The 15,379-nt window shown below is 44.7% G+C and overlaps 1 protein-coding gene across 2 annotated transcripts in view; it reads right to left on the bottom strand.

The window, feature by feature from the left end:
* Positions 1–13,041, bottom strand: part of GPD2 (glycerol-3-phosphate dehydrogenase 2) — an 84,498-nt gene extending 71,457 nt beyond the window's left edge. Inside the window, exons 1-2 of one of the 2 annotated variants that reach the window (XM_082198358.1) lie at positions 12,877–13,041; positions 1,344–1,454 (exon numbers count right to left, since the gene is read on the bottom strand). In XM_082198358.1, the coding sequence (XP_082054484.1) occupies positions 1,344–1,445 (102 nt within the window). In that variant the 5' untranslated portion in view covers positions 1,446–1,454; positions 12,877–13,041. Of the gene's footprint in view, positions 1–1,343; positions 1,455–10,846; positions 10,972–12,876 lie in introns of those variants that run through there. The other variant, XM_082198359.1, reaches the window with a different exon arrangement.
* Between the last annotated feature and the right edge of the window lie 2,338 nt (positions 13,042–15,379).

Genomic DNA, 15,379 nt, shown 5'->3' with positions numbered 1-15,379 from the left:
TATTTTACAAAGAGTGAGAGGACAGGTCCCTGCCACAAGGGAGGTACACTTTATAAGCCGGGAGCTCTTTGTATTATTTCCCCTTCTCCTTGCAGAATAAGGAAAAGGATAAGGTTTTCTCTAAGCCGCTATAGAAGAAACCCACTATGAATAAATGATATTTATTTAGAGTCAATTATGCAAGTATAGAATGTTTCATAGAAGTACAAAGCACACAGAAGCACAGGCCTCCACAGACATGTCTTTAAAGAAGAAATGGGGATAAGAATACACAAATGTGCACAGTTTATATATTTTGTACTCTGGGAAATACAAAAAAAGACCTGAGAAAGAACTAAACTTGAAGTATGGAAAAAATCAGGACAAATATATATTTTACCATTTCTAATAAAGGAATCTCAGAGTTGTATTCAGTGTAGAGCTACGGAGATCGTTCCATCAGCATGAGCATTTCTGCTTGCTGGACTGAATGATCTCCCCTCTCCTCCCATGGCCCACTGTTCTGGGGTTCTCCTGACTCTCTGGAACAGATTTGGGGACTGTGTGGGAAGAGGACAACATGGAAATCCTGGTGCTCCAGTAGGAATCATGGTACTGGCTTCCACTAATGCAACTACTTGGTTGAGCACAGCCCTCAGTGTGAGAAGAGAATGGAGGGCTGCAAGGTCAGAAAAGAGGTAGGTATTTAGTCCATTCTCGACTGAAGCTTCTCCCACTTTGCTTAACACAGCACCATCCCAGTACAATGTGAGTAGTCTCATTCATTCATTCAACTTACTAGTTGCTTGTCACCCAAAGGTTTTCAAGCGACTTACAGTGAAGGAAAAATATACAATACATATTACCATTCTAATACATTAATATTTCATGTAATGTAACATTCATTGGGGGCGGCATACCAACTGTATAAATAGTAGCGAACAACAAATAATAAACAACTCAAAAGCAATTTTCTGACCCATTAATTAGCAAATAAACAAAACCTCAATCTCCCCCAGTGCAAAAATCACTCACATTGAACCAACATCCCCCTACCCTGTTTAATCTTCCCCTCCATCCAGAAGTCTGGTGTCAGCTGTTGCACATCAGCGGTGGGTGGGTCCAGTGTCCTCCAGGGGGGGTCCAGCCCCTCTCCTCTCCCTTCAGGGGGAAGCAGCAGCAGCAAAGCAGAGCAGGAAGATGATAAGAAAAGTTCTACCTGCTTTGCAGCTGACCCAGCTACTGCTCCTTTCCTGCTGCTGGTGGGGTGTGCTATTAGAACAAGGGAGCCACATATTTCAAAGCCTCAGTTTATAAACTTCTGCACAATTTTTTTAAAAATGCATAAATCAGTTTCTACTTACATGCTTGTTTCTATACTGAGAAAACTGGGAGAGGCCAAACACAGTCGCTACAGCACCGCCTCCAATGAGGATAGTCCCTTTCACGACCCTCCGAAAAGCCATTTTCTAATCCTAGGAAAAGAAAGAAAACAAGAATGTACACAACCGTACAAAGTCAGGGAAGAACACTTGTCTAAACCAGAAACAAGAGAAACTTGAGGAAGTAGCTGTCCTCAGAAGAAGAAAAAAAGAATACATACAAATACGATAAAGTGAGCTGTATACAACTTCTCAGCCACAGTGGTTCTCAAAGCAGTTTGCAGTAATAAAAATGGATTTTTAGGCAGATGGTAGTTATCCTCACAACAACAGATCCAGAATGCCAGTCAATGGGATCGTGTGACCCCTGGCTCCGGTTCCCCAACAGGTAGCAAACAAGAGGGGGGCTGTGGGGAGTCCTCTCCCCAATCTATCGAGTGCTCTTGCTGTTTTGAAAAAAATGTCTCAGCAGATTTCAGCCCTTACAACTTCTGAGACAATAGCTGTCGGTGGTGGCCCTAAGAGAACATTGATCTATAAATTCCTCCCCGCCCTAGCATAAGCATGTGAGTGGCAGCAAAGGGAGATAGAAGGGGAGACTTGTTAAGAAGCATGCAGCCTGCATGCATGCATGCAAGCATGCAGTTCTCACATGCAATCCATTTCAGGAACTTTTGCCCTTGAACTCAAACACATTCTGGAAACAACACATTGGGAATTAGCCCAAAGACAGCAAAGAGAAAACCCCAAACAATGCCTTGTATCAAAAGGGAATTATCGGATTTAGTAAAACAAAAAATCAAATTGGCACCGGCTTTCACGAGAAACACACTAACAACAAGCACATTTCAAAACATTTTTAAGTAATGGAAGGGTTAAAGCATACAAGCTCTAACTAGTATACATAGCAAAGATAGGAAGCCACAGAGAAAGAGAAGAAAGGACACTCTAAGAGAAGGGAGATACCAGAAGAAAAATGAGTGCTACCTAGAGCTACTCGCTGTAGAAAGAAAAGAGGGTGTTGCTAGGGGTAGAAGGAAGTTCCAATAGTGATTTTGTGAGGTTCACAGGAAGATTTTAGGGTCAGAATCAAAAGAAAACAAGTGAGAGACTTGCAACACTAGATGAGACTACAGATGTTTGCAGTAGAACAGTAGCGGATGGCTGCGGGTGGCAAGGGAAGCGGAATATGAAATTTTGGGGAAAGCCAGCAAGATGGACGGGGTATAAATAATATATATATATATATATATATATATATATATATATATATATATATCCCTAGTGAGGCTATTAACTCTCAGATCTTATTCATTCATTTTGGTCTGCAAAGACTGATCCTAATGTCATGCTTGCAAACTGCCTACCCAATAGGAGTTAGGGGAGAATTTGAGAGCATTCTGATACAGAGGGTATTGGAAGTGATGCGAAAGTTAAAGACAAAGGTCTTTAAAGGGCTTATGGTAAAATGCCAGAATCTATCACTATCAATTTTGCCAATATATGAGCCACAGTATATTTTAAAGAAGGTAGTTCAGTGTGTCTTTAAGTGATCTTGTGAATGGACACTTTTTAGCTTATTTGTGTTGTTTTAATAAGCGTTTTGTTATATCTTGTATCTCTGTATTTTTATCCTGTTCCTGCTAATTGCTACCTTGGGGTGAAAAGTGATGAACAAGTTTAATAAGCTAAACTAAAAAAAAAATATTGTTAAAAGCACCACCAAACAACTCCAACGCTAGCCGAGGTTGCATCCATCATCTCCCCATCCCAAAACTAAACTCTGCAAAGGGAAAAGCTACTATTATTATCTACATGGTGTGACTTTCCTTCATTTACCCCATCTTCATGAGCCAGGTGATTCCCCCCCCCCCAAGTAATTGAAAATTTGGGGGACAGTGAAAGAAGGAAAGGACATGGGGACAAATTTCTCTGTTAACAGGGAGGACAAGCTCCCTTCTCTGGTCACATATCTCCCATCCAGTGTGGCCTTTAGGGGGGAGGGGAACGGCAGGATATCAATTTAATTAATTGAATAATTATTTAAGATGGAAGCGTACAAGAAGAATAGCTCAGCGGCAAAGAAGAACCCTAGATTGCTAAACAACTTTGCAGTGAGCTTGCAGCAGAGACAAAGGGGAGTGTAAACAAGTCAATGTGTCAGTAGTACAGTAGTAAGACGCAGAGTCAGCGTGGTCTATATTGGGGAGGTGGCCTACAAGGTATCTGGCTCCTGGGTTGTTTAGAGTATTAAATGTCAAAAACATTTGCCTTGAACTTGGCATAGTAGCCAACAGGCAGGCAGCACAGGTCTTTCAACATGGGTATGGTATGTGTAAAGCTGAGTGTACTGCTGAGCAATCAAGCAATTGCATTCAGAAACAGGCACGAGGGTAGCCCCACGTATTATGCATTGCAGTAATCAAATGAGATTTATCATCGCCTGGGTCCAGTCCCCACACTACACAACAGCTCCTTCAGAGGGGAAACAACCCTACCCAGAGCTGGCACGCAACCCAATTTCCAACCCTGGAAACCACCACTCATCTCGTCAGGATTCAACTGTTAAAGGAGATTTGGGGCAAGGTGCCTCCTGTAACTGGTATGCTGATGATAACGCGCAACATCTGAATAGGAGAGGCCAGGGACTTCATCCATGCAAATCACATGCTCTTCCACTGAACTATGGTCTCTCCCCAAACGTAATCCCATTAACCCTTTTGTGCATCCTCTTGTTCCATATGTTGCCAGTACCAACCAATCCACTGTTCTTTTTTCTTTCTTTCTTCTTTTGTTTTTTAAACCATTCGTTTCAAAGGCGGTTGTACCAGCACAGCACTCTGAGTATCACAGGCTGTAAATTAAGAAGCAGCTGCCAACAGGTGCACCTTTGCATGCTAGCAGATTAGCTGTGGAATGAGAAAGACAAGCTTATCAAATGCGATCATCAGTTGCACCCTGATAAACCATTGTTTGTAAGTGCTGGAAGGAAAGGCGTTCAGCCTTTCACCAAATTCAATTATAATTACTCTTTGTTGAGCTTTGTTCAAAAGGCATTGAAGAGCCATATGGAATTTTTCTCCCATCCTTCCCAAAGTTAAAATACACAGGCCTGTTACAATGTAGCCTTTTTTCCTTTCCTTTCCTTTCCTTTCCTTTCCTTTCCCTTTTTAATTTTTTTTTTTTTTACAGCTTGCCTTGCCAATACAGTGGTATTGGTATTCCGGAGGCCTGTTCGCAACCTGAACAGAATGCAACCCGCATTTGAGCATCGTGATTTGCCGCTTCTGCGCATGAACATGACGTCATTTTGCACATCTGCACATGCGGTGAAACCTAGAAGTAACCCATTCCGTTACTTCTGGGTCGCCGCGGGACTCAACCTGAAAACGCTCAACCTGAAGCAAATGTAACATGAGGTATGACTGTAAGCCTACAAAAATGATTCCCATCCAGGAATCTTTACTAGTTTACTTGCTGCCTCACATGTGGCCTGAAATAAAACAAATATATGCTTTTTAAAAGAGAGACGTTTCCACAAACGTCTCTGCTTGGCCACCAAGAAACTACTCCTGCGCCCCACGGGTAAAGCTCCACAGGTAACGCCAGCTATTTACAACCTTGGCGCATATGCTACTCCGACCCATGTGAGGCGAGCTTTGTGAAAGCAAAGGCTGAAGTTCCCAGAACAGATGTAAGAGCCAGGGATGGGGTGGGATGGAGTGAAATCCTGTTTGTGCACTCCAACACTATAAATAATTATTGTTCACCTCCGAGACGTCATCTGCTGCCAGTTATTTCTTTCAAAATCAAAGCTCTTCTCCCAAAAAAAACCCCCAAATCTGTCTCTGACCATGCATTCAAGTCATGTGGCTATTAAAGTGTACATCATTTTAATATCTGAACCTCTAGCACAGGGTTGGGGGACCTTGTTCACCCCAAGGGCCACATTATTCTTCCAGGGGTGCCACATGGTAGTGGGGGATGGGGCCAGAGCAACCAATGAACATTTTACCTTCTAGGTAGGTTCTACACACACACACACACACACACACACACACACACCACTCAATCCTCCAGCCAGGCAAGCAAATGGGATTATCCAAGGACACATTCTAGCCAGGCAAAAACACCTGAGGAAGGAACAAAGCAGAGCCAGTGAAGGAGGGCATGGCATGGGGAGAGGGTGTGTGGCTCAGGAGGGAGTGCAGAGTGGAGAGAGTCCCATGGGTCAGACAGAGAAGCTTGGAGGGCTGCATTTGGTCCCTGGGTCACAGGCTCCCCACTCTAACAAGCAAACAACACCTGTCGTAAGAAATCTCAGTTGACTGATCATGAAAATTTACGAATATTTAGATGAGAAAGTCCCATTGTTCAATTGGGCTTACAAGATATTTAAATAATAAGAAGAAAACAACAACAGGTTTTTTTGTGGGGAAAATATACTCCTTGTCAGTGCTATTTTTCTAGAAAAAGAGGTGCCAGAACTCACCAGGAACACCTCCCTTGTTCTCTTATGGTGCCCACTTGAGTTCTGGTGAGCTCCAGCTAAAAAAAAGCCCTGCTCCTCGTTTTTAAAAACACTGTACTCATATTACTTCCAAGAGGCATTTCTTCATGTAAAACAGGAAAGGGGGAGGTTGTTCTTGCAATGCCTTGTATTATAATAAATGGATTGAAACTGCAGACCCATTGAAAGCTACAGACATGACCAACAATTTCAATAGGCCTGCTCTGGGTATGGCTTAGATACAATCCATTAACTTTTGTTAAACTCAGCTAATAAAAAAATTAAATGGCAACACTTTTCAGTCGATTAAAATGTTTAAAATTGATTAACTGATTAATTGACTGATCACCGCAGCTTTCATTTTTCTCCCAGGAAGACCTGTGGCTGCCAAGAATTCAAGAGTGGCTCAGCACAGCCATATCAATCTTCAAATTAGGTATGCATGCAACCTTCTTTTAATATAACTCTTTGGGACATCAGAATAACTGGCTAGAACATGTGCACTACTTAAAACTGTTTCGGCAGAAAGAAGCATTACCACTGTAGATAAAACAATAATAAAACTAACTATACTATTATAGTCACTATCAAGTCAGAGTGAACTCTGCACTGTACATAGTTAACAGCCGGGTTAAGATCCAGGGGAAGGGCTGTAGAAGGGAAGTAGAAGAGAAGGAAGCCACAGATTCAATCTCCAGGTAAGACTGGGAAAGTCACCCACTTCAAACCCTGGAGACCCACTGCCATCCAGTCACTGCAGACAATACTGACGTAGATGGACCTACGGTCTAAAGCAGACATGGCCAAACTTGGCCCTCCAGCTGTTTTAGGACTACAATTCCCATCATCCCTGACTACTTGTCCTGTTAGCTAGGGATGATGGGAGTTGTAGTCCCAAAACAGCTGGAGGGCCAAGTTTGGCCCCCGCTGGTCTAAAGGTATGGAGGCAGATTCCTAGGTTCCTAGTCTTGTATTTTTCCCCATACTGCACAAGGTTGGTTCCTCCATATCCGATTGTTGCAGGCGTTACTACTGCACAAGGTTCTCTTAGCATTATATTTCTCTATATAATAAAAATGTAAGAATGTCATCGTGCAGCCCCCGTTGGAGGATTTGTAGTGCTGCATCACAATCCTGGAGTTGCATGAAGTCAGAGCTCAATAGGGGAGCAAAAAGTGAAGATAGATTGCATCATGGCATTGGCCATGGCATGGAAACGAGAACGGTTATTGAGAAGGTGGAAATGGCAGTTTAAGACAACATCAGAAGTTCGAGTAAAGCGGAGATGGAGGAAACCAAAAGGAAAATTGTAGTTTTAAACCATGACATTGGTTCGTTGTATGGAAGAACTGAGGCATGTGCCCAGTATGCTTTACTTAAAGACTAAAATATTTAGTTGGTGGGTACAGGAAAACTCAGGTTAGGTGATCACAAAGACAACTGGCCAATAATAACGGTAACACTGTCTGTTCTGCAAGGCAATGGCGCTTGGTATTTTTTTTGAAGCTGAGTTGTTCACAGGGAGTCAAGTTGTATTCTTCGTTGCTATCAACCAGGGGCGCAAGCCAAGCAATTGGCTTTCCCCCTCCTTTTTAATTAAAAAGAGATTGCATTTGGACACCAGGGAGGGAAGCAGCTTGACATTTGACTCTAAAAAGAAAAGGACCAGGCTTTTTAGATTTTTCTTTCTTTCTTCCCTCCCACCCTCACTTTGGTTAAGGCTAGATACAAGCAGGTAAAGTTTCTCAAGTCACAATATGTAGAGTATTTAAAGGAAAAACTGTCCCAAATTTACAAGCATTCTAGGTTTTTGCACCAATATGTCATTTACAGTAATACTATTTACTGTGTTCTACAGTTCAAACAATGTGTCTTTTTTCTAATTTGTTGTGGTTGTTTTGGGTTCCTTATCTTCTGCTGATTCACAGTTTAAGCGTATACACATCTACTGAAAGTGAATCCTACCAAATTTAAAGGGTCTTACTCCCAGGTAAGAGGGTCTACGATTTCAGCATCAATATTTTCCCCCCAGACACATTAATGTGTCAAGCAAGCCATCCTCCTTATGGCAGCCGGATTTCTTCAGAGTTAAATCAGACCAAACAGCCTGCGTCACATGACTTGGTGCAAATACACAAGTTTAGTATGAATGCACAGGTGCCTAAAGAGAAGACTGCAGCTGCTTTGCTCCATCCCAATTGTTCTGATGCTGCACTGTGCTAAACTATAGCATGGTTTGTCTTAATGTGCCCTACAAACCCCAGGCTCATGGTTTCAATCTCCCGCACAAACCATAAGCCATGTGCCAAACCTTAATTATAGCTCATGTAACATGTGGAAAGAGCTGCCAGGTGCTAAACACGTCTCCCCCTTCCCATTTTGCAACATGAAGTTATTTATTCTGGGGCAACAGATAAAACGGTGAAATCCACAAATCAATTGAACAGTAATATTTAAGCATCACCACCCATAGCTTGGTTTTATGACTTGAAGCAGATTTGATGGGACTGATTTCCAGGTAATTGTGCATCAGATTGCATCCTTGCGACATAACCTTAAACATGCTCACTTGGAAGAAGTAATTCTCGCTATTTTTAGTAGGCTATATTGCTTAGTAAGGCTGGAAAACAAGCCCACTTATCTTGAGGTGAGCCTCACTGGATTCAATACGGCTTATTTCTGTGTAGACATGGTTAGGGCTGCACTGTTAAGTGTGTTTAGGATGGCAGTCCTATACTAACATCTACTCAGCAATAATTTCCACTGGGTTCCACTGGAGTTGCTCTATATAGGGCCACAGCACTGCAAATTAAAACCAATGCTTAATTCGGGTTTACTGTAACCCACCTGGGCATGCTTTGTGACCCAGGTTAGGATCCACAGGTTAGGGAACACTGTTCTAAGGTACCAAAATGCTTTTCCCTACTGACTAGCAATAAACAATGCAAAACCTATAACTTTCTATTTACTTCTTAGGCGCTGCCAGTTTTATCCCTTCAATGACATTGCAATGAATTTGTAAGTTGTGTTGTTTATGCAGTGAGCCATGTTAAATCTAAAGGGATCAGGCACAGCAGAACACTATTAACAAGTATCTGCAAGAAGTGTCTTCTGTAAAGCTCTACAGAAGTACCAAGCAGATTTGTCAATACGTTGAAACAGGACCAGACTTGCTGAAGATGACCTACATCCCTCTTACTGCCACTAAGGAAGTCACGTTTAACAAAACACAACCACTTGTAGGCCACTCCCTCTATGCATGCATGCTAGGATGAAGATGGAAGTTGCTTCTAGGTATCATGGGTGCACTTAAATAGGATTAAGAACTAGTAGAAACATGTCTAGCTGCTTCTGAGATTTTAAGCATAATATATGAGAAAACAGCACAATTCAAACTACTTAATTAAGTCGCTAAAATAAGTTTGGGCATTTTGCACCTTTGTCCCTAAGCAGCTTGGAATATTAGAAGGTACACTGGTACCTCGGGTTAAGTCTTTAATTCGTTCCGGAGGTCTGTTCTTAACCTGAAGGACCACTTTAGCTAATGGGGCCTCCTGCTGCCGCCATGCCGCCAGAGCACGATTTCTGTTCTCATCCTGAAGCAAAGTTCTTAACCCGAGGTACAATTTCTGGGTTAGCAGAGTCTGTAACCTGAAGCGTATGTAACCTGAAGCATATGTAACCCGAGGTACCACTATATATCCTTTCTAAATGTACCTCCCTTTGGTTAAAAAAATAAATTAAGCCTATCAAGAAAGTGTTGCATCAAGTTTTCTAGACACAGAACCATTAGATGGAGAACAGAAAGGTTAAGGATTTTTAAAGGTAGCATCTGGTTCACATGACACAGTAAGTCAAACTATGAGTTTACTAGAACTTCATGAACATGCAGGCCTGATTAGATATCATTTGGCTTGCTGCATCATTCAAAACAGTGTGCCCTGTTATTCCCCCCCCCCCAATTTGGGTATAGGAGGTCTACAAAGGCACACCATTCACATGTACTTATCTATACAGTACTACCTATCCAACAACCAAGATCAATGCTTCATAAGGCGTCATTAGCAGTTTTCATTCTATGTGTTGTTTAACAATTCTCAACACACAAAAATAAGTGCATTGAGCTTAACAGACACCTATTAATGGCAAAAAAATTCACCCACCCAGAAACCTTAACCTTATTTTTGACGGGTCTTTGAAGAGGATTGGTATATCAAATAAACCTCCACATGAGGAATGTTTGAACTGGGAAAGGACACAAGGAGACAGCTGTTAACCAATCTGTTTGCAGTAACACAAAACTTTCTGCTCAAGTGATAACTTAATGACTGCTTCTATAAAGGTAGATGGGTTGAGATTCAATCCTAAGCATTGGTTTAAAAAAAGAGGGAAGGAAAAGGGTCTTAATGACTAATGTGAAAGAATCTTATGTACAGTACCATACTTTGGGCTTATTCCCAGATTTAGAAAGCAAAAACTAAAATGAATCACTATTTGTGAAATACATGGTGAAATTTGATGACCAGTCATACAAATCATACCAAAACCTAGCCAGTTCTGGCTTTGAATGCTTAAAAATCTGGCCGCTTGTAACACAGGCTGAACTGAACACTCTTTCACTCTCTGCTTCCCTACAAGGGGTTGTGAAAATATCATGATACTCTGCTAAGCACTTGGTTAAAGGCTATATGTAGCTGGCTCAACATACAGTTTGAGCAGGAACATAGTAAAAGGTTTTTAAGACGCCACTGCACAGGGTCACGAATCTATCTTCAAAGAGCAACGTATCTATCACCACTGCTTCCAGGCTGAGGACCTGACCTCTTGCTTCTCCAGGTCTCAGGTGAGCGAGGCTTGATGAACAATCGCTCCTTCTGTGGGAGTGCACAAACATCCACATATACATGTTCCAACCATGAGTGCACCAGGAGCCACAGAGAAGTCTAGCTTGGCTAGCCGGCCATTAGATACCTACAGGTAAACCTTGCATCCTCTCACTTCCTGTACTGCTTCTCCTGTGGTTTCCTGTTGAGGTTAAACAAGGATCCATGGTCCCATTGCTATAGTAGTATTATTCCTTCATGCCAGCTTCAATGACCTCAAACATCATTGCCATGGTGACAGGAGATGCAGTAGAATTTTAACTAGCAGCCTAGAGTTCCGGATGGATGGCAGATGCAACGGATAGTAATAATAATAATCATAATTTACTACTTATACCCCGCCCATCTGGCCAGGCCTCCCCGGCTACTCTGGGCAGCTCCCAACAGAATATTAAAAACACGATAAAACGATGTGAGGGATGCCTCAGTTGCCCCAATAGAGGCCAGCCCTGGCAACAGGCAGATATAAATACTCTAGGCCAGAGCATATGTTACTCTCACCTCAAGAATACAACTGGAAATAGCTTCCCTGCAGTTCCGACACCCACCCACATGCAAGTGCCGGTTCTAGCATAAACAATTATTAACCTCATGACTTGCAACCACTGAGCGACAAGTTCCTGAAGGCTGGTGGGGCAGGGAATGTGGAGAAACTCACAATGTATGTAAAGCTACATGGTCAGACCAGGAAACAGACTGTCACTGAAAGACCTTTGCTGCCAGTGTTCCCATGGCAACCACAACATGTGCTTTACAGAGATGTAGTTCTCCTGAAGTCCTCACTCTGCCTAACAGTAGGGCCAGCCCTGCATTCCATTCATACTCTTTCACAGCACACCCATTTTATACTGCCTGCAATAAATCAATAATAAGGAGGAGGAGGAGGAAGAGGAAGAGAATTAGTTACTATTTACCAACTGGAATCTAGAAAGAACACCCAGACAACTGATTTGGGATGGACCACTTAAAAAAAAAAAAGAGTCCTAATCAAAGTTAATAAATAAAATAAATAAGTCAACCACTTCACAATTTTCCCTATAAGGCTCTACTGTTGAGGGGCCTCTCATTTCTAAAACGAGAAGTGCTAAGGCTCACCCTCGCGGAATTTCCCCTTGACCCAGATATGCTGAGACATGCTGGGATTATTCAATTGGGGAGAGAGCACTTAGCCCATGTTCACAGCACTTCTGAGTCCACTGCTACATCACATGTGGTGGGGAAGCTGACCCCCAGAATCAAAACAGATTGTGGCTCACACAGCAACGTAAGAGGAAGGGCCAGTACTACTCCCGCCCCACTAGTCCCATCTATGGATGCGAGTGGAAACCTGTGGGTTAGATCCCAAACAAAGCAAATGCGAGGGGTGCTCAGCATCAGCCCCACCGCGAGGACAAAGCCTTCTGCACATGATCGGAGGCGGCCTCGCCTTCTTCACACCTGTGCCACCTGAGCCCCTTGCATCGACAACAGGTTCTGGGGCTGAACCAGGCTCGGGCTGGGTGGGGGGTCGAGACAGAACCCTAATAAAGCCCCCTGCCTCTTAGGTCCCTATCACGAGGCCCCAAAGAGTTCCAGGAGGAGACTCACAGTTTCCCGGTCGAGAGAAGAAACCCTGCTCCTCCTCCGAGGCTCAGCCACGCCGCCGACGCTGCTTTCCCGGGGACTCTCTCGCCGCCTGGCCTGAAGAGGGAGGCGGCCGGTGAGGAGCAGCAGGAGGAGGAGTCCCCGCGGCAGCACCTCCCCGAGGCCTGGACCGGGCTTCTCTTTCCCCCTGCCGAGCACGACGCCGACGCCGCCCCCGGGCTTCCCAGGCGCCCGCAGCCGAGCGCGGGAGCCCCGAGGAGAAAGGCGCTCGGCGGCTCCGAGGCAGCCGGGCGCGCACCGGGCCCTGCGGCGGAGGAAGCCTCGTGGCGAGCGGGAAGGAGGCGCGCCGCCTCCGCCACCACCACCGGCTCCTGCGCTGCGGCCTCGCGCCGGCCAGACCCCGCACGCCAACCCGCGGCTCCGCTAGGCCCAGGCGCCGCCCGCCTGCGCGCAGAGCATCCGCCTTCCCCGCGCGCAGCACGGCGGCCTCTCCGCGCTGCGCGCAGGGGCGACCACCGAAGCTGCGCGCCGCCCTTACCTGGCTTCTTTTCCAGCCCGGCACCTGCTTAGTGAGTCCGCATGGCTTTGCCTTCCCGGCGCGGCGCCTCTTTCCCCCCGGGCGACGTCTTCTTGCCGAGGCGCGGAGACGAGAGGCCCCAGCGGCTGCCTCCCTTTCGCTGCAGCTGCTGCTTTTGCTACTCAACTGCTGCTGCTGCTGCTTCTCCCTCCCTCGCCGCTTCCTTAAGGCGTGTCTCCACTAACCGGCTAGCGAGAAAGCCGGTTCCCGTAAGGTCCCGGCTGGGCTTGGCGCGGGAGAAAGAGAGAGAGGAGAGACGTCGCCTGCCTTTGCAAACACGTGTGGAAGTCCCGAGGGAGACACCAGAAGAGGCACTTCTTTTTTGGAAACGTGCCCTCCTCCGAGGCCTCGCCTGCCAAGGCTAGGGTGCCCCCTCCCCCCCCCCCCGAGAGAGAAATGGGACTCTGGGGTTTTCAGAAATGGCAAGGCACTGGCAAGGGGTTAGAGACGCACAGAACGGTTCCTCGGCCAACCAACGATCAGGTGTCTTTCTTTAAATGTGCAACACACTACTTTTTTAAAAATGTTTGTACTTGCTAAAGTTTTGGCAGGGATGGAAATGGGGAGACAAGATTGTCTTCCAGGCAAAAGAATGGGGAAATGGAACGAGGACAGTGTTGAGTAGTGGTTAGAGTGTCAGACTACGACCAGGTCATAGGGGAATAATAGAGTTGGAAGGGACCGTGAGGGTCATGTAGTCCAACCCCCTGCAATGCAGGGATATTTTGCCCAACATAGGGCTCAGTTCACTGGCTGCCGGTGGGCCATTTGCAATCCGTGAGCAAGCTACTCAATAGCATCCCTCAAAAAGGAGGCAAGACATCATGCCTCCATCCCCAGCATGCCTTTTTAGAGGGAGAATGAAATACAGTGGTACCTCGGGTTAAGAACTTAATTGGTTCTGAAGGTCTGTTCTTAACCTGAAGCACCACTTTAGCTAATGGGGCCTGCTGCGCCGCTGCTGCACAATTTCTGTTCTCATCTTGAAGCAAAGTTCTTAACCCGAGGTAATATTTCTGGGTTAGCAGAGTCTGTAACCTGAAGTGTATGTAACCCGAATAGCTTGTTGCCAGGAATTGCATGTGTTTATTTACTTCAGGCTTGTAAATAAGCCCTCAAAAGTTACTAGCCTGCCAAAAAAAAAAGTTGCCAGCTTGCTAAGCAGTTGGCATTTCCATGCTGACCTTGGAGAAACAACTACCATTGAAATGCAAGGTAGTCACAGGTTAGGGGTTTATTGGGAGGGCGGGTTAAATGTACTCCCAAGTTCTACCAAGACAACTGGCACAGAAGGACAGAGCAATCCATCCCTCCAACACTAGCCCACTGTTTCCATGCTGGTCATGAAGAGTTGTGTTTTCCTTCCTCTGCAACTAGCATGTGGACTGTTGAAGAATGAATGGAGATACCCTTTCTTCTTCCCTCCCTTTCCTACATGAAATTTCTATTTGCCTGTGAATATCGAACTCATTTTCACCCTTACATAGCCCCCAGGCCTGAGGTTTCAACACCCTTGGTATAAACTAATAGCAAGCTCCCTAGTGTGAATTTATGTTTCCAAAACATCACCAAGCACAAGAGGGAGGTAGCAGGTTTGGGAAAACAGGATTTCTGGAAGTACAAAAATAATGGAGTAGGAGGGCATTAAGGAGGTTAAAAGCCCAAGTGCAGCTCAGTGAGAACTGAGCATGTGTGGTGGCTACAAAATGCTGGCAGGGGGGTGGGGACAACTGGAAAATCAGTGACTGGCTGTGTCATAAAACAGGACCTGGCTGGCTGAAACCTTGAACAGAAGCAATCCACCCACTACAACATTTTGCTGCAGCTTCCACTTAGATAACTAAGTTCAAAATCTGAACAGAGGTAAACTTGCTGACTATACTCGCCCTGCCCAGTGCTTAACCTTTCCTACAAAGTTCACCCTACCATTTCCACCCTTTTCCATTGTTCCCTCCCATCCAAGGGAGAGTTCCACTCACTTCGGTCAAGATTGGAAGGGTGCTGCGAAATTAGAAAGTTTGCAAAGCACTGGTCTGGTCTGGTCTGGAATGGGAAGCAAGCCCAAGGATGGTCAAAACAAATCCTAGCTGGAATAAGCCCTGCCTGACTTCCCTGTCCATTGCCTTGACTTTTAAAATTTACTGTTTTTAGCTATGGGTTTTATTTTATTTTAAAACTTCATGATTTGTCGTCTTATGCTTTTGAACACCGCTTTGAACATTATTTCCAAAGCAGTGTGTGTGTGTGTGTGTGTGTTCTAAACAGACCCTGAGATTTAGAGGTATAGGGCAGTATGCAAATTTAATTTAAAATAAATAAATAAATAAATATTTTGAATACTTCTTCTTTCTGCAAAGAACAAAAGCAAATTCAAACCAGAATATCCCCAGACTTCATGGATATTATGTGGGCTGCATCCCTGATTCTAAGTACTGCACATTCACTTGCAGCACAATCCTATACA

This window comes from Podarcis vaucheri, assembly GCF_965113315.1.
Source record: "Podarcis vaucheri genome assembly, chromosome: 1".
Lineage (NCBI taxonomy): Eukaryota > Metazoa > Chordata > Lepidosauria > Squamata > Lacertidae > Podarcis > Podarcis vaucheri.
This window is presented reverse-complemented; position numbering and strand designations above follow the sequence as displayed.